The sequence below is a fragment of the Lactuca saligna genome, chromosome 3 (genome assembly GCF_052625555.1).
Source record: "Lactuca saligna cultivar CGN05327 chromosome 3, ASM5262555v1, whole genome shotgun sequence".
Taxonomy (NCBI): Eukaryota; Viridiplantae; Streptophyta; class Magnoliopsida; order Asterales; family Asteraceae; genus Lactuca; species Lactuca saligna.
The window spans coordinates 86086825-86109621 of record NC_136419.1 but is presented as its reverse complement, the minus strand read 5'-3'; the positions used below and the strand labels follow the sequence as shown (position 1 = coordinate 86109621).

The following is a 22797-nucleotide window of genomic DNA, read 5'->3' as shown; positions in this document are numbered from 1 at the left end:
ACATAACAGATAGTGGCATAGCAAATAATTATCACACAGACAATTATCTAATTACGAACTCCTACTAGTGGGCCGACATTGTGGCCTTAGACCCACTTCTAATGGAAGGTAACTCACCTCGCCAAGCTAAGTGTCGAATCTCACGGGAAGTAACCTCTAACAGCTGCTCCGATGACTCCCGACTATAATAATCATAATAATACTTAGTCAGCATCTATAACGCCACTTAGGGTAAAATGACCAATTTACCCCTTGGTCCCATTGAAACATTTATAAGTCCCAATTATAGCTTATTAAGCCCGACCCTCCTATGACCCATCAAGGACTCCCTAAGGGCCCACTAATTGCCTAATTTCTGAATTGGGCCTTAACCCCCAAGTGGGCCCAAAAACTTCAGAGTCCTAATATAGTAATTCCAAAGGGTTTAATCATGGCCCAATAGGCCCAATACTGTAATTCCATATTCCCAAGTCCACACTTATACTTCACAGTAGGCCACGGGGCCCAAAAGTCTAGGCCCATTCTCTTAAGGCCCAAAAGTCCAACACATCTATTATGCAAGCGTACACGCGACGTACTTGACACGTACGCCCAGCGTACGTTGGCCTTGACCAAAACGGGGAGTTGACCTAATACGCACGGCGTACTAGGGAGTACGCCCAACATACTGGTCAGCTTCTTTGGGACTTCATTCATGACTTAATCCATTAAGTCTTAACGTCCAAAATGTAGATCCAGGTCCTTTAAGACCTCCTAAACCATAAAGTCATGAACTTTATGTGCTTGCATGCATGGTTGGGTCAAAACATGATTTTGGTCCTTCTAACAAACTTTAAGACCCACTAACACTTACATGGTTGTGGCTTAACCACCAAGGTCCGATTTTTATGACTCTTAGTGCCTATAAGAGCCCAAAAGGACAGCTATTATGGTCTGAAATCATTAAGATGCAGGAAGCCTCAACAATGGAGTCCAAAAGTAACCTTAAACACCCCCATAAACAAATCTAAGAATATAATGACCGATGTTGGAACTTGATAGCTCTAATAAGTCAGATATAGTGCTAATCTTCTGGATCTACAAGATCTTGGTGGATCCTTGATCCTTCTTCAAGTTCCTTTCTCTTTCAAAGCACCAAAACTACACCAAAATACTCTCAAATAACTCCCAAATCACAAGGACACACAAAAGTAAGCTAAGGTTTTTATGGAGGCTGTATAAGGGTGAAGGGAGGTTGAACAAATAGGGGTAATGTTCTTTATATAGGGAGTAAACCCTAATATTTAGGGTTTAAGGAGCTGCACACGTACACTGGGCGTACTCCTGGTACGCTGGGTGTGCATGCATGGCCTCCGCGGTTCACTCTCACGAGTACGCTGGGCGTACGAAGTTTCCTCAGCCCTCTAATAAAGCCCAAAGGTCAAAGCCCAAACCAAACCATTACATACTTCAATTAAGATGATCAATAATAATACCTGGAATATCCCGGATACTACACGGAAAGTTATAAAAAATAACCAACAACCTACTTTATCACAAAGAGCAAAGTCCACTTATAATCTACTCTGTCAAAAATAGCAAGTTCACTAAAATGGACCTTCAAAACCCATCAGATTTGAACAAATGATGAAATAAATTCTTTTTGGATTTTTGAGATTTTTTGAAATTAAAAACAGAAAAATAACAAAAAGTCATTTTCTATTTTTCGGGTTTTAAGGTTTAGTCGAAAAGAAAAGAATAAGAAACAATTATTAGAAGGGCTTTGAAAGAATAAGACCAAGAAAAAGATAAATAATAATAATAATAATAATAATAATATTGGGCAGAAAGGGTAAAAATGGTTAAAAACCCTCTGAATTGTAAAGAATGTTGGAATCTGGGGTAGAAACTATCGAGACCGGAAAGAATGGTGATTGAAATTGTAAAATAGATCATCATCTTCATTTGATCAGATTATGAACATGCCTTGACTTTTCATAGTCAAAATCGTACGGGAAATTCCGACTTCCGTTTCTGAAAAACTTGAAATTCCGATTTGCCTTGAAAAGTTCCGATCAGTTGCTTCTGATTTTGGTTTCCGATGATGAAAGACTTCCAAAGGCGGCACCAATCCCGATCTCGTTTCAACAATTCCGATTTCGATATATTAATTCCGAAATCCAGTTTCGGTTTCAAGTGCGAGAACAAAATGCTGATAGTTAAACTAACTTCTGATTTAGATTTCGTTTTTCAATGCCGATTTATAAATGATGTCCCAATCACTTCCGATTTCGATTTCAGAACCGAATGTGATGTTGGAGTTGACCCGGTTCCGATTCCGACGAATTCCGATGATTGGAATGGTTCGAAATTAAAATAGTAAATTCTGAAAACAATATCAATACTTTCAATTCCGATTGCCTTCTTTCTAATTTTGATAACTAATCCGATGAAGATTACTGTTCCCATTGCAAATAAAGTTCAGATTGCAATTTAGATTATGAATTTCTGTTTTGTGCGAGTCCACCAATTGTATCAACGAGATTGACAAAGCTGTTAATTGCAATGGAAATTCTTTTGTTTAATCTTATAATTGAATTCAGCAATTTGATTTTGAAATCGTCATCAAATATTCTTGCAAGTTGAGTGTGACGAAGTTGAAATATAAAATTCTGACCAAAAGTTCCGAATTTGACCCTTGTATTTCAATAAAAGGACACTTTCAACTTCGTTTTGCACATTTGCCCTCTTTTTCATCTTTTTGACAGCTTTTAATGTCAGATTTTTTTTTAAATTAAAAACTTGAGTAAATTACACGAATGGTCCCTATGTTTGGGGTAATTTGTACGTTTGGTTCCTAACTTATTTTTTTAACTTGGAAAGTCCTTAATTTTTGTTTTTGTTACGCAGTTAGTCCATACGGTTTGTTTTTGTTACGCATTTGGTCCCTATCTTATCTAAAAAGATTATTATTTAAATAAGGAAAAATGGTTGGATAGATAAGGTAAAGTGAGGAGGGTGGGGTTGGGGGTATGTTTATTTAAATAAATTAAAAAATGAAGGGCAAAATAGTCTTTTTAGGTAAGATAGGGACCAAGCGCGTAACAAAAACAAACAGTAGAGACCTTCCGAGTTAGAAAAATAAGTTATGGATCAAACACGCAAATTACCCTAAACCATAGGGACCATTCGTGTAATTTACTCTAAAAAGTTTTGTGACTTTTAATTTGAAGCTTTTGGAATCCATTTATAATTTAAAATTGAGAAAAACTTCTTATAAACCCATTTTTTCGATGAAAAACACTCATTTTTTGAAAATGATATCTGCTTCTTAGTTGGAAAACAAAAATTTCCAAATATCTCATTGAACCAACCAAATACCATTTTCTCTTTTCGCAAACTTCTAACACCTCCATCTGAACACAAATGAGAGTTGAATTCTCTTTCAACATGTTGGGTTTGTACTTTCTGAACTTTTTTACATGCATGAGGAACTTGTACTTTTGGCATCCAAATAATTTTCACTTTACTCTTCTTCTTCTTCTTCTTCTTTATAATTTTTTTTAAGATTTCGAGACTTGAGAAATGATTTTTGGATCTGAACTTGTTCATTTCGTGATCTGAACATTAGAAGTATTTTGAGCACAATCATTTGGAGTTTGGTAAATCTGAACATCTTGATTAATAAGCTTTCTATAAGGCACAATTCCTTCAAAACTATCATTAGAACATAAAGAATCTTCTGTTTGAGTTCCAATAGAACAAAACATCTTTACTTTCACGATTTCTGAATTTTTGCATTAAGAATTGTCTTCATAACTACTAGATTCGGATTGTAACAATTCTGAAAAACTTGAAACACTTAACTCCCCCTCAACAAGAACATATGAAGTCACTTTTTCTTCAAAAACTTCAAAAACTTTATGAACTTGGTCAAGAACATCTTCCTTTTCTTTTTTAACTCTTTTCATCTTCAAAATTCATTGTTCATTTTCCATATCTAAATGTGTTTTGATAATACGAAATTGTTCCATTAAAACTTCATAATTTCGTAAGATACAACTCCCATATTGATTACAACTTGTGTACTTATTTATCTTCCCATCAACAAAGATATTATACATCTCAATAGCATCCCTATCCACATATTGATTGTACAAACGCCAAGATTTTCTAAATTTCATACGAAAATTTGGATCAATGACCTTTAATCCAAGTTCAAAAATAGAAGATAACAACAATGAGTTTGATGAATCCATCAGATATATAACAAGAATCAGAACTTCAAGAGAGAGAAAATAGATCTGATAAAATTTCTAGAGAGAAAACAGACCTGAGATGATTTCTAGAGAGAGAAAACAAATCGAAGCACAAATCTGAGAATAAAACTCGAATTTCTTCTTCTATTTCACTTCCAAAACATGAATCAAGAACAAATAAAATGATAGAATGTGTAGAGAATATCATATCTGAATTAAGTTTTGCAAAAACAAGATATATTTCACTTTTTTTTTCTTTAGAAAACTTACAAAACTTGAAGAACAAAGTGAGATTCATGAATAAATTTTGCCATATTTGATCGTTTTTTGCAATAATCGTTGAGATTTACAAGAACCCGCTCTAATACTACTTGTTAGAACAATAAACAAGTGTATAGATTTTACAAAGCATAACTAGAGAAAAGTATACTATACAGTTTTTACATGTTTGGATTATAGTTGATCATTTGCATCAAAACACTGGAACTATAATGATATTTTATGTGGATTTTGTCCATTATAATGGATTAACAAAGAACGTTTATCATTCAAAAGGTATTTGATCTAAAAAATACATGACACGATTTATATGACCTGAAAATATAATATGAATGTTTTTTTTGGATGATAACTATGATCCATAACTTAACATGATCGATAATAATATGATCTATACATTTTCTGATTATTTATCATAGACGGTTTGTAAAATATGTATCATAAACTTTTGATTATTACCATTCATTAAGATGCAAACATTTACGTTAAGAAAACTCTATGATGCAAAAACAAATGATCTACAACTTCTATGATTAAAAAATTCGACGTGAATGATAAAATTTTATGATTATTTAAGATGGACAATTTATATAAGATAAATTATTAATGTTAGCATCATAAAAATTAATGATTTAATCTCAATAAAATTTTATCATGATTATGATCCACAAAATAATGATCCAAATAATATGATATGTAACTTTACCACCTTCATAAACCTTCACCACCTTCGTTCATCATCATCATACACCAACCATTCACCACCAAACAACCTCTACTACATCAACCCACTAAAACACAACCATAAAACCACCCAAAAACCTCATGCTTTAAAAAACCCATACAAAACCCATCACTATTCATCATCATCTTCATAAACCTTCACCACCTTCGTTCATCATCATCATACACCAACCATTCACCACCAAACAACCTCTACTACATCAACCGACTAAAACACAACCATAAAACCACCCAAAAACCTCATGCTTTAAAAACTCATACAAAACCCATCACTATTCATCATCATCTTCATAAACTTTCACCACCATCACCACCTTATATCAACTTCCTTCCAACCTCTAAACAACCTTGAAAAAAATCCTCAAAACACCATAACACCATTACCTTAGCCAAAACATCACAAACAAAACTTACCTTCAAATCACAAAAACAAGACCCGTGTGCATGTTTTTACCCAAAAATACCTCAAATACAAATATATAAACTCATGTATTTTGTACCCTTTTGTAAACAACTTGTTTTACATAAAACTGAGCTTTAAATGAACTTTTTGTTACTTATCTAATGCTGGATTCATCTTTGAACAAATATCAACCAGTAGTTCCATGAGTCCAATTCAGTCAATTTATTGACGAACCTACTTGATATATATTTATATATTTATATATTTTATTATAGCTTTATTTCATTTAAATACAGTCATTTATATTACTTATAGCTTCACGTCATTTAAATATTGTTATTTATATTATTTATAGCTTTACGTCATTTAAATACAGTTATTTATATTATTTATATTATTTATAACTTTATGTCATTTAAATACAGTCATTTATAGCTTTCATATTTATACTTATTCCGCAATTTATTATTCTTATATATATCTACATCTTATATCTTTAACTTATATATCTGTCACACAGTAACTAGTAACCGAGCTTGTTGTTGTGGTGATCAGATTTTTATATTTCTAACAAGTTTGGAATTTGGTTGATAATGTACCAGGTCGTAAGACAGTTGGATGCAAGTGGATCTTCAAGAAGAAGACGGACATGGATGGGAAAGTGCACACTTATAAAGCGCGATTGGTCGCGAAGGGCTTTACTCAAACTCCTGGAGTTGACTATGATGAGACCTTCTCACCAGTTGCTAAGATAAATTCTATTAGGGTAATGCTCGCAATAGCTACGTTTCATGATTATGAAATCTAGCAGATGGACGTAAAAACCGCTTTCCTAAATGGGAAATTGGTTGAGGATGTTTACATGAATCAGCCAGAGGGTTTTGTCGATGTGAAGCATCCAAATAGAGTGTGAAAGCTTGATAAATCCATTTATAGATTAAAGCAAGCATCTCGCAGATGGAATCTTTGTTTTGACGAGAAGGTCAAAGAGTTTGGTTTTCTGCGAAACGAAGATGAGTCATGTGTGTATGTCAAGGCCAGTGGGAGTATAGTGAGCTTCCTCGTATTGTATGTCGATGACATACTACTCATAGGAAACGACATCCCAACCTTGCAGGAGGTCAAGTCCTTTCTTGGGAAGTGTTTCGCTATAAAGGACCTTAGAGAAGCTGCGTATATTCTGGGAATAAGGATAATGAGAAACAGAAGTAAGAGACTGATAGGACTCAGTCAGGATACATACTTGGAAAAGGTACTAGAGCGTTTTAGTATGGAAAATTCCAAGAAAGGGGAGTTACCAATTCAATGCAATACCAAACTGAGTAAGACTCAGAGCCCGAGTACAGATGTAGAGATAGCTGATATGAGTCGAGTACCTTACACTTCCGCAGTTGGCTCGATTATGTACATTGTGACCTGTACTCACCCTGATGTGGCCTTCACTTTGAGCATGGTCAGCAGATATCAAGGGAACCCTGGTAAAGCACATTGGATTGTTGTCAAGAATATTCTTAAGTATCTACGAAGGACTAAGGAATGGTTTCTAGTCCTCGGTGGGAATGATGACTTAAGGGTGCAAGGGTATAGTGATGCTAATTTTCAGACGAATCGGGATAATTACCGATCGTAGTCGGGCTGGGTCTTTACCCTAAACGGAGGAGAAGTGACTTGGAAAAGTTCCAAGCAAGAGACCGTAGCTGATTCAACATGCGAATAAGAGTACATTGCGGCAAGCGAGGCGTCAAAGGAGGCTATATGGTTCAAGAACTTCATTGGAGACCTTGGATTTGTGCCATCTATAAAGGAGCCCATGGAAATTTTCTATGATAATAAAAGAGTGGTTGCCTTAACCAAGGGACCAAGGGATCATGGTAGATCTCGACATATCGACAGGAAATACCATTTTATTAGACATCGGGTAGAAGAGGGGCTCCTCGTTGTGAAGAGGGTATCGTCGAAAGATAACCCAACAGATCCCCTTACGAAGGGACTGAGTAGGGTCAAGCATTTGAAGCACGCTAGGAGCGTTGGGCTAAAGAACGATATTAGTTTAGATTAGATAGGTAGGAAACTTGTAATGGATAATTTTGTATTCAACATTTGATGATTAAATAAAGGTGTGTTATTTATAATAAAGTTACTATCTTGAGTTGATTATTTATCTATTATTTCAATTTTGCATGTTTTGACTTCCTGAATAATAAGATTATTCGAACGGTCCACAATCGCTCATATGTTAGAAGTAGATATGAAAGAAGATTGTCATAAATTTGTTTGTAGATTGTCTAAAAGGTTTTAGACATAGCAAAAGTTTGCTACAAAGTTTATGAGTGCTTATGAAATATGTTTTCAGCATTGGAATAAACCCGCACTTGCTAGTATCACTTCATGAAAGTTATCACAAGTGATCGCAAGATGATAATATCATATAATCTTTAAACCTAGAGATATGGTTGTTGTTTATTGGTTGACTATACATTGATAATGCGAAAATGCATCAGTAACTTGATGTTATAAAACACATTATTGTGTGTAACTTAGCTAGTAAACGATAAAAGCTTATAAGTCGAATTTTTTCTGTACCTTTTATTCTAAGAGACTAAAAGCGATATCTTGGTCACTCGATGATTTAGTTTTACTTATGTACCGGGCCCGATCAGGATGAAGTTGATGTGTTCAACTAAATTATATGTTGAATAAATCAGAGATCGAGAAACAAAAAATGCTGGACAACAAGTATTGTCAGCATGATATCTAGAACAAAGGATTATACGATCCCTTATCTGAAGGAAAAGATTTTGATCAGAGTTGACAGAAGCGTATAAGATCTACGATTGCTAACCAGATTCTAAAGTCATGTGTGAGATATAGTTACTAGACTTATCCAAGTGGGAGACTGTTGGATTAGTGTCTAAGCCCGTAACTATATTTGGTATGTAGTTGACCCGATTATGCTTGGTCCTTTTGGGTTGCCTTCACCAAAGCAACTTGACAAGGTAATTTAAAGAAAGAGAGAGGATATTATGGTTTATTAATATATTATAAGAATAATATATTAAAGGAGAAATCACATTTATTTAATTAGTATTAGTCATAAGTTAATTAGGAATTAATTTGGTGACTAAAAGAGATTAATTAAATAAAGGGGTTCAAACTGTCAAATGTGTGATAGTTGAGATTTGGGCTGGGAAACCTAATGGACTAAGGGGGAACGAAATTATGATGAAGGATCATCATATTTTCGTCCAAGGCCTTATTCCAGAAGGTTCTTTGGACTGCTTGGTGACTAAGTTGTCCATTAGGGTTTAGACTGAAACCCTAGCAGCCTACAGTATAAATAAGACCCATATCCTTCAATTTTCGGCCACTTGATTCCCAAGAGAAACCCTAGGCTGAAATTAAGCATCCTCCCCCCTCTCTCATCGTTGCCTTCTTGCTTTGTAAGCCATTAGAGGAGTTACAATTATGACTCTTGGTATATCAATGTACTTTTGGTATATCTTGTATTTAAGTGCAACAAATAACAATGCACTTTGGTAGTTTTTGTTTATGTTTGATAATTTAATTTATAAGTTTATAGATGTTATTTATTATGTAGTTGGAAAATCTTCGGGCGATGCTTAACGACCCGACATGTAGGGAGGACTTTTATGTGTTTTTTTCAATCGGGGAAAGATCAAATAGGAAACAATGGGAATGGAGATGATGGTTCGTCGGATAACTAATTTGTGTTTTGTATCTTACACTTGTCGTAACACTTTGCTACTTGTTAGAATTGTAACACTTTGGTTGTTTATTTTGGTATGAAATTAATTATAACTGTATTTGGTATCTAATCGGATGTTATTATGTAATTTTTTTTTGCATTTAATATTGTTATGTATCTTTTTTCTGCACCAAAAGTCGTTAATTAAAAGAAAAATAAAAAAATGAAAAATATTAGTACTGGCGACACTATTACATGCGATAGCAGTATTACCGACGACGATAACAATATTACCGGCAACAATAGCATTAGTGGTGACTCTGGTTATTACCGGTGAAAATAGCATTAACAGCGATAAATATTTTTACCAACAACATTTTGAGCAATAGCGACAGAATAGTAGCAACGACTTTTTACCGGCAACATGTCCCCACTATTAGTTTTACCGGCAACAATTCTAGGTTTAGCAGCAACTTTTGTCGCCGATAATTCCCTTTTTTGTTCTAGTGATTCAATGATAATTATCATGTTTGGTCGGGTCAAAGAATTGAATGAGTTATTAAAATATGTTGTTTGTTATGTAAAATATAAAACCAAATATACATAAAGACATGCTATTTTTATAAAAAATAAAAATTAACTGTGATCAAATTTAGATACATCGCTAAACAATTTGTATATAAACAAATTCCATGTTTTTTGAAATATATACTATATGTATTTCCAATAGCCAAGAAAACCTTATTATCACTTAAAATAACTGTTTCAAAAATAAAAAATTAAATTAAATTAAATACCAGGAAATATTGGAATAGAACTATAAACATAAAAATACTTTTAGTTACTAACATATATGGAAAGAATTGAAATCCCAAAATATAGCAACATACTCAGATTCCAGTGTGACAAATCGGTACATATGCATTTAGATTATTAAAGGTTTAAATTGTGTAAAAATATGAAAGTTTATCATGACCTTACAGTTTCACATATTTTCCAGGAAATTATTTGAGATTTGCATTATTTCGAAGGGATTTCTGAAAACTTGTAATGAGTTGTTAAATGGGTTATGTAAGCATCGACTGTTGCTCTTGAGTGGATACTCAACCATCCTCTTTTACTTGAAGATGTGGCATGTATGAAAGATGGAAATGAGAAGCATTTGAGATGGAGGTTGAAGGTGGGCCCACCGGTCAGGTATTGGAAGTCTATTAAGGTTATGTTTAGCGTACTAGTTGAAAAGCTAGCTGTTAGCTGAAAAACTAACTATTAAATAAAAAACTAGTTGATAAAAAATAACATTTGGTAAAACTAGCTGAAATATATAAATTTAAATAAAAGGACATGTAAGAGTATCTGTTTTTATAATTAATTAAGAGCTGTATTTAGAAAAATTTTAAAAAGCTCCTAAAAAACTAATCTAAGTGGGTTTTTAAAAAGCTAATTTATAAGCTACTTTTTGACTTATCAAACACGACAACATAAAAAAACTCGAAAAATAAGCTAGCTGTGACGCGCCAAACACAGTTTAACTATTGAGTAATTAAAAGAAAAGCAACAAAAAAAAAATACCCTACAAACAGTTAAATGAAGATAATAATTGTTTTTTTTTTTTTTTGAAATGGAATGTTATTTTTTCTATCACCTTTATGCACAAAATCCATACAAAAACAAAAATCATGCAAAATAATCCCACATTATCTCCCAAAAATCATCGTAATTTTTAATAAAAAAAATCCAGATAAGACTTTCTCTTTACTCATCATCCTCATCCGACTGATCAGTCGTCTCCGCTATGGAATCAACCTGATCACCTCTCCACGACGCTGTCTCCATGTGATCATCATCCTTCCACTCTGACGGTTCATCATCATCATTCAAAGTTCCTGCTGCCGCCATAAACTTTCGATCGTCCATATCGTCGTCATCATCTACCGTCGTTGCTGCTGCCGCAGCAACAAACGACGGACTAATAGCATCATCCTCTTCACACTGCGAGTGTGCAGCTGCAACAAAGATAGCTCCGGCACCAGACCCACCGTGAGAGTGTTCAATCAACACGTTATCTGATAACTCACTTCCGAGCATCTCCCACACACTGCTGTGTAAATAGTTTCTGAAAACTCTGTAATGTTCGTAAAGTCCACCTTCAATTATTACAAGACTCTTTTTATCATTGATTCTTCCGCGCTTTTTCATTATTCCGACAATACACGCGCCGGCGAGACGCGCTCCTCTTTCTGCCACAACATCACAAATTTCTGCCACCACTTCTCTTACTGCCGGACTCGTATAACCAATCTACAATTTATTAGCAAATTAAGTACGCCCAAATTTGTAAAAAATAATAATAATAGGAAATGGAAAAGAATTTTATTTATATGTATCACAAAAATAATTTCACAACAAATAAATATGAATACATCAACTCGCGATCGTATTTTTAGAAAATCTGTTTTTTCTTTCAAAAAAATAATGTTTTCTTTTGAGTTTTTTACTTTCATTAAATATGTTTTTACGTAATCAAATTAAATCATTTTTTTTAAATATAGATACTAAGTATAATAATATCGGTTAACAATATTTATTTCATTTTCGCACTTTTATAATTAAATAAAATAGTATTTCTTTAAAATTTAATAAAATTTATGTGCGTAAATATGTGTAAAAAAATTTCTTTGAATATCTCAAATCCACGTTGTTTTGTTTGAAAAATTAAACACTTTGTTATTTAAAAATAAATAAATTTGTTATAAAATTATGAAGTTATTACATTATCCAATTTTCAAAAAAATAATATTATTTACCAACAAAATGAAACCATTTCTATAAAAGAATAAAATCATAAATATTATATTAGTAGAAAACAAATTTTTAAATCAGAAATCTTCAGTAAAATCTTAATATTTTGAATTATTCTATGATTTAATATTAACTAATTATCGTATAAAATTATATAACTTGGATTTTTCTGTTCAAAAAATAAAGATTGAGGTTAACTGTAAGCTTATATAAAATATTAGATGTAAAACTCATGTATTACACAGACTGATTAAAAAATAAATTAAATATTAAAGTGTAGATAATAAATATTTTTTGAAATAAAAAATAAAAAAAAATATATTAATTACAATTTAATATCATATTTATGACATTTAATACTTTATATATATATATATATATATATATATATATATATATATATAATATATGACTTTTAATTTTAACATTTCAAAAATCTAAGAATTAACATGTGTATATTATTTATTTAAAAAATATTACAAAATAACATTTATCAAAATTTATGAGAGATTGATATGTGGCAAAATGGATTTCATTTATTATAGTTGATTAACTGTTTATTGAAAAAAAAATTCTATAAATTAATAAATAATTATTTCAAGAAAATAATTGATTAGATTAATATGAATGCCATGATATCACCTCTTCATTTTGAATCAACTTGGTTATTAAAAAAAACTCTATAAATTAGTATAAAACAAGACATGATTTGAATTTGGTATTTAGTATTTACCCCAAAAATTTCCAAGAGCTTCTCGTGAACGGCGTCCCGATTTTCCGATGTATCTTGATGCATGGCAGCCATGTCCGGCGACCTCAAAGTATACGGCGTTTTGAGTTTAGCCGGAACACTTTCACCAAAAATTGCAGTTTCTCTCGCCATTTTAAGCAAAACTCTCCTCACCACTTCTCCTAGATAAATCCCTCCGATCAATTTCTCAAACATCTGAAATCATAAATTAAACAAACAATCAAATTAACATTATTACGATATGGGAAACCTAATGTAAAGAAGAAGAAGAAGAAGAGTTTCCTACACGACATCCAGGATTTGAGCTCTCAGAATCTAAAGCTGTGTCAAATTCTGTTATCGGAAGATGTGGAGTATTGAAATTGCCCCATTGCATATCGATTACCTGAATTCGATTTAGTGATTAACTGATTATAATTTTGTTCTAGATTATGTGGAAGAATTTAGAAATGAAGAAAAATGAGAAGAAACCATTTCGCCCAATTTTGATTCGCCGGCGTTAGGGCTGAGTTGAGCTGATTCGACGTAAACGGCGTTAGTAGCTAGCCCAAGAGTAACGGCGGCGACACTTTCCCGGTTGTAATACCGACCTCCGGCGAGATCCCCTAACGTAGCATCTACCTGTGATTATCCATTAATGGAAACAGATGAGATTAAATAACATGAAACGAATTGAGTTTTGATTTTACATGAACAATGAAGATTAGTAGATTAGCAGATTACCAATGCAGAAACTCGTAAATCGATTCCGTGTTTTCCCAACGCTTCATTGACTTCATGTGCTAATTCTTTTCCGACCTGGTATAATGTAAATGTTAAATTCGTAATGGATGAAAGAAAATTTGATAAGATTGGTGTTGATTTGAGTAAAATCTGGACTCAACTGCGTCGTTAACAGAGAAGGATTTCCATCGTATAACGTTTTTGTTACTTGCAGCTGCAGCAGGTCCTTCAAGTAATGGAAATGACACAGTGAACCCTAGTTTTCCTTTTGGAGCAATTGGATCTGTTTTTGTTTTTGTTGAAATGAACACAGCTAGCTTCAATGCTATGAAATCAAACAGTTCCTGTTACACACAGTATTCAGATCCATAATCCAAAATTTGTCGAATCAATTTCATCTATAGCATAATAAATGGTTGAAATCCGATGATAATGTACCTTTAAACTACCGGAAATGACTTCAGTGGGGATATCGACTTCTTCTCTTTGCAAATCAGTGATCGGTTCATGCTTTCCTCGAAGCCGCGCACTCAACAATAAGAAATTATCTTCACGTAAATTCACCCCGTAATACAAACCTTCCTCGTTACTACACCAAAAACGAAGAAGGATACAGAAAAACTATATCATATAGCAGTATGTACATTTTGTACAGCGAATTCGTTTTGATTCTGTATGGATTTCAATATACAATGCACAACTCAATCTAATTGTTTGTTTGATTCATGTGATTGAAATAGATATAATCGCGTTCTAGAAACTACGATGTCGATTGTTACGTATCTGAATCATAGGGTTAGAAGAGATTACCCGTTGGGAAGCGAGGAGGTGTAAGATGGAAGCATGACGAAATCCGTCTGAGATTGATCAGAGAGGCTCGTTTGCATATCGGAAACCAAATCGAACGCAACATGCCATAGCTTCGGCACCGGAGTGGCGCAGTCTCTAGCGAATCTACGTAGTATCCGTTGCGTCTGCCTCCACCGTCTCTCATCTCGTTTCTTCCAACGAGCCAACAGCACTCCGGCCACCACTACTGTCGCCACCGTCGCCACGGACGCTCCGACTATCACTTCCTTCCTCATCTCTACTTTTTTACGTTATCTTTGTTCAATTTGGCAACCGATTTGGTATAATTGTGCGAAGAATTACATTAGTTTTGATCAAACATTTCAGGATCTTAGATCGATAACAATTGTGAAAAGAAATTAAGAATCAATAACAGGACAGAGGAGCGATTTTGTTGCAGTGAAGAACGAGTCTCATGGCCCTTCAGTCCTCGGATTTATAGTCGGTTATATCACAACTGATTTTTGGTCATTCATTTGCTTAAGAGCTTCTTTGAAATTACCTTTTAACCCCTAAATACAATTTCCTTTTAGTTATAGGTTAATTCACCAAGAATAATAGTCATAATTATTTGAATTTTTTTAAAAAAAAAATAAATGAGTAAATATAATTTTCATTAACAAATGTCATCGAAAATGTGTTAGGTTTAAATAATAACACAAAATTGCTAATATAAAATAGAAAGCAAATGTTAGTTTTGTTTAAAATAAGGTTGCTCTGATAGAGATCTTATTTATATCATTGCGTTTTGTAAGATTGTGATCGTAATATTTAATTGGTTTTAGAATATTCTACCAAAATGAACTAGTCTTAAAATTTGAGTACAACATTTTATTTGTGTATTATTCATTCAAAATGTATTGATTAAGACATCGATCATGAAATTAACTTTAATTTTTAACCATTAAACATAATTCTTGGAGCTACAAATCACACAATTAGAAAGAAAAATCAAAAGCAGAAATAAATATAAGATTTATAACTATTTTCCATAATAAAATTTTCATTTTTAAAATAGAATAAACATCATTTCATAAAGTTATATCCAAGGCAAAAATATTTATTCATAAACAATAATTCAAAATCAGAGTTATAAGAAGAAACATGTAATCGCGAATAATAAAACTATTGATGTGTGTGGACAATCATGCATTTGCATTCCCATGAACCGATAAAGTACATGAAAAACATTTAATCCGCAACTGTAAGTCAAAACTTACTGAGTTTCCTAAAATACTGTACAACACACAATACATGCAAGCATACAAAATTAGTCTTTAGCCTAAGGCTAGTCTGCCCCATTCAGCCTACAACATAAAGTTGGTCTGCCCTATGTATCTTGACCTTCAACATAAAATTAGATCATCTTCAACTCGCTACAAGATATGTCGACATATATGTAATAACACACGATCAACAACAATCTAGCAACACAGGTAATTAACTATCTAAACTAGTCTACATGTCTAACAGCTCGTTACAACATAGCACCAACTTAACACACAAGGATATATATTATAGTGTAAAGGACAATGAAAACTCATTTAAGCTAAATAAAAGAAGCTCACCAAGAACTCCCAACACATAAACAACTAACACATGCCACCTAATAACAAGTTGAGACCAGTCCTTAGACAATTACTCAAATCCACCAAAGTTTGACCGAAAGTGAAACTGGTCAAAAAGTCAACTCTTTGGTCAACAGGCATGCCACACACTCTAGTGAGTGCACCACACCCATAACAAGAAAAATTATTTGAGAAAAGCTCTGAAATCAAATGTGTATATAAAAACCCTAAAAGCGTATCACACTTACGAAAGAAGTGTCGCGTCCAAACGTTCTTGACAACTAGAAATGACTTAATCAATTAATCTAATCCCTAAACTTTCATATTTGTTCCTTAACAATGTATTAATGGATAAAATTTCCAACTTTATCCATTAAGACATTCCAATCAAGTGAGATATAAACTTTAACACTCACAAATGACCTAAAGGACCATACAACTTGCATAACTTAATGGGGAGGCAAAATATCCCAACTTTCTTAGTCTAAAAGGTTCGATGGACATTCCAAAATTCTCAAAAGGTGTTGGAGCTCCTCGAACTCCAAGATCACCAAAAAAGGACAAAAATGAGCAAAATCCAACAAATAGTAAGATCAACCAAACCAAAGAACAAGTTATGAACTTTATACTCACAAACCTTTATAAATGAAGTAACTTTGTTGGATCCAAACTTGTAATAGCTTTCCTTGTAACCAAATAAACATTCTTGATCTTCAAGCTTCAACAAATCACTATAAAAGCATCAAAAGTGGTTCAAGGAAAGAGGATAAGCTCATAATACTGAAAGGAGGCTAGGGTTTCACTCAATGAACCTTCCAGGATTTATGGAGGTTGAGGAATCGCAAACCATTTGAGATAGTTTAATGCACGTAAGTTAGGGATATATGTTTTCGTAATAGTTATTCACTTTATTGAATAATTAAAATCCCCGAATAGGATAATTCTTAGTTGTACGTGTTACAGACGATATAGACCTTTTATCACTAAGCGATAAAAATAACAATTTTGATAAAATATTATTCAAGATATATATTCTTGATGAGAGTTGTAGTTGTGATGAAACTTATATGGGTATAAAGAACTATCAAATCTGATTTCGTATAAAGAAGTTATGATTATTCGAAGTTTCGTGTTCAACCTTATAGAACAATGTAACACCTCGATTCTCAGGTATTGATGTATGTATGAATCTTTTTGGGTTTTTAGGTTTACTTGACGAGTTGGCTGTCCTACTCGTCGAGTAGTAGCGGGTTGGTCCGTGTGTTTTAGAGATCTACTCGCCGAGTCCAAGAGCGGACTCGACTAGTAGGAGCTGACAGATGAAACCCTAAATTTTGGGGCATTTCACCCTATTTAAAGGATCATTAGCCTCCCCCATCCTCCCCTTTTACTGATTCTTGACCCTCTCAACCCTAAATCGAGTGTGTGTGTTCTTTTGGTGTGTTCAAGCATGGAAGGGGAGTTTTAGAGGAGGAAACACTTGGGGAAATCAAGCAAGTAGAAGCAAGGACTCGTGGGATTCCATATCTACATCAATGGACATTCTCTTGAAGATAGTAGATTGTTTTCCTTGGCTCATGTCATCAAAAATCTCTTTTGGATGGGTTTTATGAAAGAGTCTTTATGTGTGAGCTAAGATCTGAAGTTATAACTTCAGATCTGGACTCCCATTGACCTCTACATCGATAAAGTTATCAGTCATGCCTAGTATGAGCCTTCTTTTAAGTATAAGGCTTCATTACAAGCTTAGTTTTTGTCATTTAAGGGCCTTAAAGCCTTGTATGCACGTAAAATTTTCAACTTTATGTGATAAGCATGCCTAAAGAGTTTGGAGCTGCAATCTGGAACCTTTGTGTGGCTTAAAATGCATCTGTATGGATGAAGAAATGAAGGGACTCGGTGAGTCGCATAGTCGACTCATCGAGTCATATGAAGAAGGTCCTGAACTCAAAGAGTTTGATGAACAACTCGACAAGTCCGATGAAAATTATTGAAGACTCGGCGAGTTAGTATAACGACTTGGAGAGTCAGTATAACGACTTGGTGAATCGGTTAGGGTTTTTCTCAACCATTAGATACGTATGAACTTGTCGAGTTGCAAGGGGGAAAACTCGATGAGTGACCATGGAGCTTTGACCACAAACCTTAGGAACTCGACGAGTCACCCTGGTGACTCGGCGAGTGGACAAGTATTTGAGGAACTCGGCGAGTAGATGAGGGTACTCGACGAGTTGAGGTCAACATGGACTGTTGACCTTGACTGTTGACTTTGACTTTGACCATGGGTTGACCAGTTCACTTCTGGTGGACATTTTGGAAAGGGTGGAAATTTACAAGTATGGTTTACAATGAATATAGGTGGTGGAGTTCATAGCAATGATCCGAGAATTTGAGCTTATTTTATGAGTCGGCAGTTGCAAGGTGAGTTACCTCACTATACTAAGGGGTCTAAGGCACCAAGGCCGACCCATTAGATATGTTATTCTAGAAGTGTTAGTATGTTAAGTATGAAGTTAGTTTTGTATGCTAGTTGTTATGATCGTTAGGTAGATATGTAGGACTACCTGTGTTGTTATATGATTATCTGCATGCTTAGTGATTATGCTATATGTTGATATGTTATGTGGGATGGGTTGAGATGGGACTACTTCGTGCGGTAACCAAAAAACCCAGGAGCATTCCAATTACGGGCTCAGGGAGACTCGTACTGTGGGCTCGACGGCAAGCCAGATGCGAGTTGTGGGCCCGCAAGGCAAGCCAGACTCACACTGTGGGCCCAGGGGGTAATCCAGTCTATAAAGCTGTGGACCTGTTGCATGTTGTTTAGTTTGTTATGTTATGATATTGCTGACAGGGTTATGTGGATTGTATGTGTATCGGTATATTGGGGGAACTTACTAAGATTTTGGGCTTACAGTTTCAGTTTATTGTTTCAGGTACATCTAAGGATCGCGGCAAGGCGAAATCATGAGTGTATAGCTCCTCCTGTTTTGTTTATGGTTCTGGGAAAACTCTAATATTAAACTATTTTGAAAACAAAAATGTAATGATTGTTGCTTTTGAATGTTTGAAAATTTTTTAATTAGCTTGAAATATTTGAATGTTACAAACAAAGTACATCGTAAAAAGTGAATCGAAGATAGGTCGCTTATTAGCATAAGTAATCTAAACAAAAGTGGTAGTAATCATAAAAGTTAAAGCGTTCATATAAATAATGCCTAAATTTAACCTCGTATGATGAAATTGTGATGTTCCAAAGTTTTGGTGCAGCTGTGTGCAACACAGAAATCGAAATTAAAATTAGTTGAGTGTTAGCCAAAACAATGTGAATGAGAATACAAGATCTCGTAAATACAAATATGTCGATATAAAGACAGTCGAGAACAGAGTTCGTATGGATGAGTTATGATTTCTACACGGATTTTAACAGTATAAGCTCTATAAAATATGAATTTAAAATATAGTGAGAATTAGCTGTTGAGACCTAAAGGAAAATTGTAGTGCTCATCAAGATTTTGGGTATATAAAGAATGTCGAAAACAAAGCTCATATGCGAAAGTTATATTCGTTCGAAAATTCGTCAAAAATACCTTGCTTGATGACATGGCAGACCGAGAGTGCGCCATGTGGCGAAGAAGCGACCGGGCCTTCCAACCAACACGTCGAAGTGGCCCACTAAGCGGGTGACACGTGGCTCTACGGTGGCGCATCCCATGGCATGGTTGGAGGTCGTGATCGATTGAATGATGTGGACGAATAAGATGATGACACGTGGCAGCAAGGGAGTGAGGCTTCGTCAATGAAGTGCGAAACGCCCCCTTGAAATCCTATAGATATAGGTCGAATATTGTATAATACACACACCAATCTCTCATCTTCTTTTTGGAAAATTTTATGACTTAGAGTCTAATTTTTATGAGTCTTTGGATTACTTTAGCGAGGCTCTGAGATATCTAGGATCCTGACAAGTAGAAGCTTTTGGGTCGGAGTTCTGCTTGTGCAATTCCCGACTTTTCACTAGAAACTCTACAAGTTAAGCTACACTTGTTATGCTTGAAGTGTAACTGATAGTTAAGTTCGTTATTGTTATTATGAGCGTATAAATAAGATTTATCAGTGATTCTATGTCCTAATACTGATTGATCTACTTACCATAGTGATGTCTAGGCTAGATGTAATGAGGTGTTTAAATGGGATTTCCAAATAGTATACTTTGTATATAAAATGGAACCCATGTTCGATATGATCTTACCTAGTTTATCCTTATATGATACATCTTGGTGTATTCATTAGGATTGTTGAGGAATTCGGGAAATAATGAATATACAAATGAATACTAAGTATAATAATATTTGTATTTAGGGATAAGCTGAAGTGATTAGCATAGGATCTAGCTTTCTTAAGGATCTTCCACTTCGACCAGTTGAATGAATAGTTACTTTACAAACATGATTTTAATATAAGTATTTTTAAAAGTATTAAATACATGTTGAAAGATTACATATTAATTATATGTTTATTGACTGGAATATGTGGAGAATGTATATTTGATAATATACTCTGCGTGAACCAACTATGATTTTATATGTGTTAAGTTGTATATATAATATTATTACATGATAATAATAGAAGTATTATTTATGAGAAAGTAAGTGTATACTGGTGTGTGATATATATATATATATATATATATATATATATATATATATATATATATATATTAATTGCTCAAGTTTTAAATTTATAAAATTGATTTTATTGCTACCAGACTAACACACACTAGGCAATAAACTTAATCGTGTAATAGTATAGCTGTGGTAAGAAAAAGTGTCGAACACAAGGGTAAAGTTGGCAAATTAATTTGGAGTTTTTTATTATAGGTTACACTAAACAAATGAAAGCAGTAAAGAATGGTTTTATGGAATTAAATCTCAAACAAACAACTAAACAAAATATCTCGATAAACCGACCGAAGACAAATCTCTTTAGATAATTTTGTTTAGAAAAATTACATCTTAAAATCATAGATAATTGTACACACAGATTTATTTATTCTTGTTTACCAATCCCTAAAATGATTAGCTCTAGTTCTAGATAACTAATCCTTTGATTTCAACACAACTATTAATCCATAGATCAAGTGAACAAAATACCATGAAAATCAGTATTTAGTTTGTATTAAGCAAGATTTGATCTTTATTAATCCTAATGGTCATATGAATTAAATCATGCATAGATTGGTCATCTACTTGTGCATGCAGATTAAAGTTCATCACTTTATTTCCTAACCCTAGGTTTTGGTCAAAACTCTAGTGGACAACTATGATTCAACTTAACATAGTCAGATGGTCATCTAAACTATATTAATTCAACAATAAGGAATAAAGTATCAATCTTTAACACATATGGATCTTGCAATCAAACTTGACAAAATAAACTAAACCCAAATAACAATCCAAATAATAATTAATCCACTAATTCAAGGATACATCTAATCATAAACACAAAGCGAAAGGGTTTTAATCCCTAAATCAGAAAGTAAATGCATATAGAATCACATTGGAATGATAATATTGGTCGTAAAAATGAACCAAATGATTCCCGGAAGGAATACACTCTCTAGTCCTTCAGATCTTCGCTCTTGTCAGCTTAACGACCTTCCAGTAGCCTTCTAGACCCTCAAAACGGCTTCTTGGGGGTTTATAATCCCAGGAATTGATCTAGGGTTGAAGGTTTATTATTAGGGATAATTTTGGCTCTATTTATACGTTTCAGCATCACTACAACATGGTTGGAGACCACAACATCGTGGTCCTCATTGAAATCCCTTATTCTCCAAATTAGCGTCAAGAATCGGGAAGTTTCCATTCATCATGTCGTGGTGATGATCACCATACTGTGGGTGTTAGAAATTAGACTTTTCTCAAAACACGAAAGTAGCCCGATGTAGTGGCTGGTATGTATTCTTTCGTGTATTTACTTTCATGTTGAGATATTGTGCTTATATGATGATATGCGTAGGTACTTTTCTTGTGAATTATGTACCTGCCTTGGTATTATTTGACTCAGGTGCGAGTCGGTCTTTTGTATGTTTCACTTTTAGTCAGCACATCAGTATTAGTCGGGAGGTGATGAGTCGACCTCTGAGGGTTTCCATAGCTGATGAGAAAGCATTGTATGCCACCAAGGTGATTCGAGGATGTGTGCTCGATATTTTTAGCATCAAGTTCCCAATTGATCTAGTTCCTATCGCGATGGGAGATGTCTGTGTCATTGTGGGCATGGACTGGTTGAGTAAGTTTGGAGCAGTTATTGACTGCGAGAGACAGTTGGTGACCGTACGAGATCCTAGTGGGGGAGTTCTTACCTTGCACGGCGAGGGTACGCGTCCTGGGTCGGCGTTTTGTTCGGATGCCAGGGCGAGGCAGAGTTTGCAGCAAGGCTGTCGTGGGTTTGTAGCTTATGTGATGGAGACAAGAGTGGCCGCGGGGAGGCCAAGTTCGATTGACGAGGTCCCGATAGTGTGCGAGTTTCTGGATGTTTTTCCCGAGGAACTGTCGGGCGTGCCTCCGGAAAGACAAGTGGAGTTCCGTATCGATTTGGTTTCGGGAGCAGCACCTATTGCCAATGCTCCTTATCGCGTCGTGCAACAAGAGATGCAGGAATTATCCTCGCAGCTTCAGGAGCTGTTGGGGAAGGGGTTTATTCGGCCGAGTAGCTCACCTTGGGGAGCG

General features: G+C 34.3%; 1 protein-coding gene across 1 annotated transcript; it reads right to left on the bottom strand.

Annotated features, from left to right (window-relative positions):
• Positions 1–10997: 10997 nt before the first annotated feature.
• Positions 10998–14889, bottom strand: HKL3 (hexokinase-like 3). The gene is made up of 8 exons (XM_078982345.1): positions 14457–14889; positions 14085–14235; positions 13808–13990; positions 13647–13721; positions 13395–13544; positions 13210–13308; positions 12906–13118; positions 10998–11671 (listed from the first exon to the last, which is right to left on the bottom strand). The coding sequence occupies exons 1-8, from the start codon at positions 14729–14731 to the stop codon at positions 11126–11128; spliced, it is 1692 nt and encodes a 563-aa protein (XP_078838471.1). The 5' UTR covers positions 14732–14889; the 3' UTR covers positions 10998–11125.
• Positions 14890–22797: the final 7908 nt, after the last annotated feature.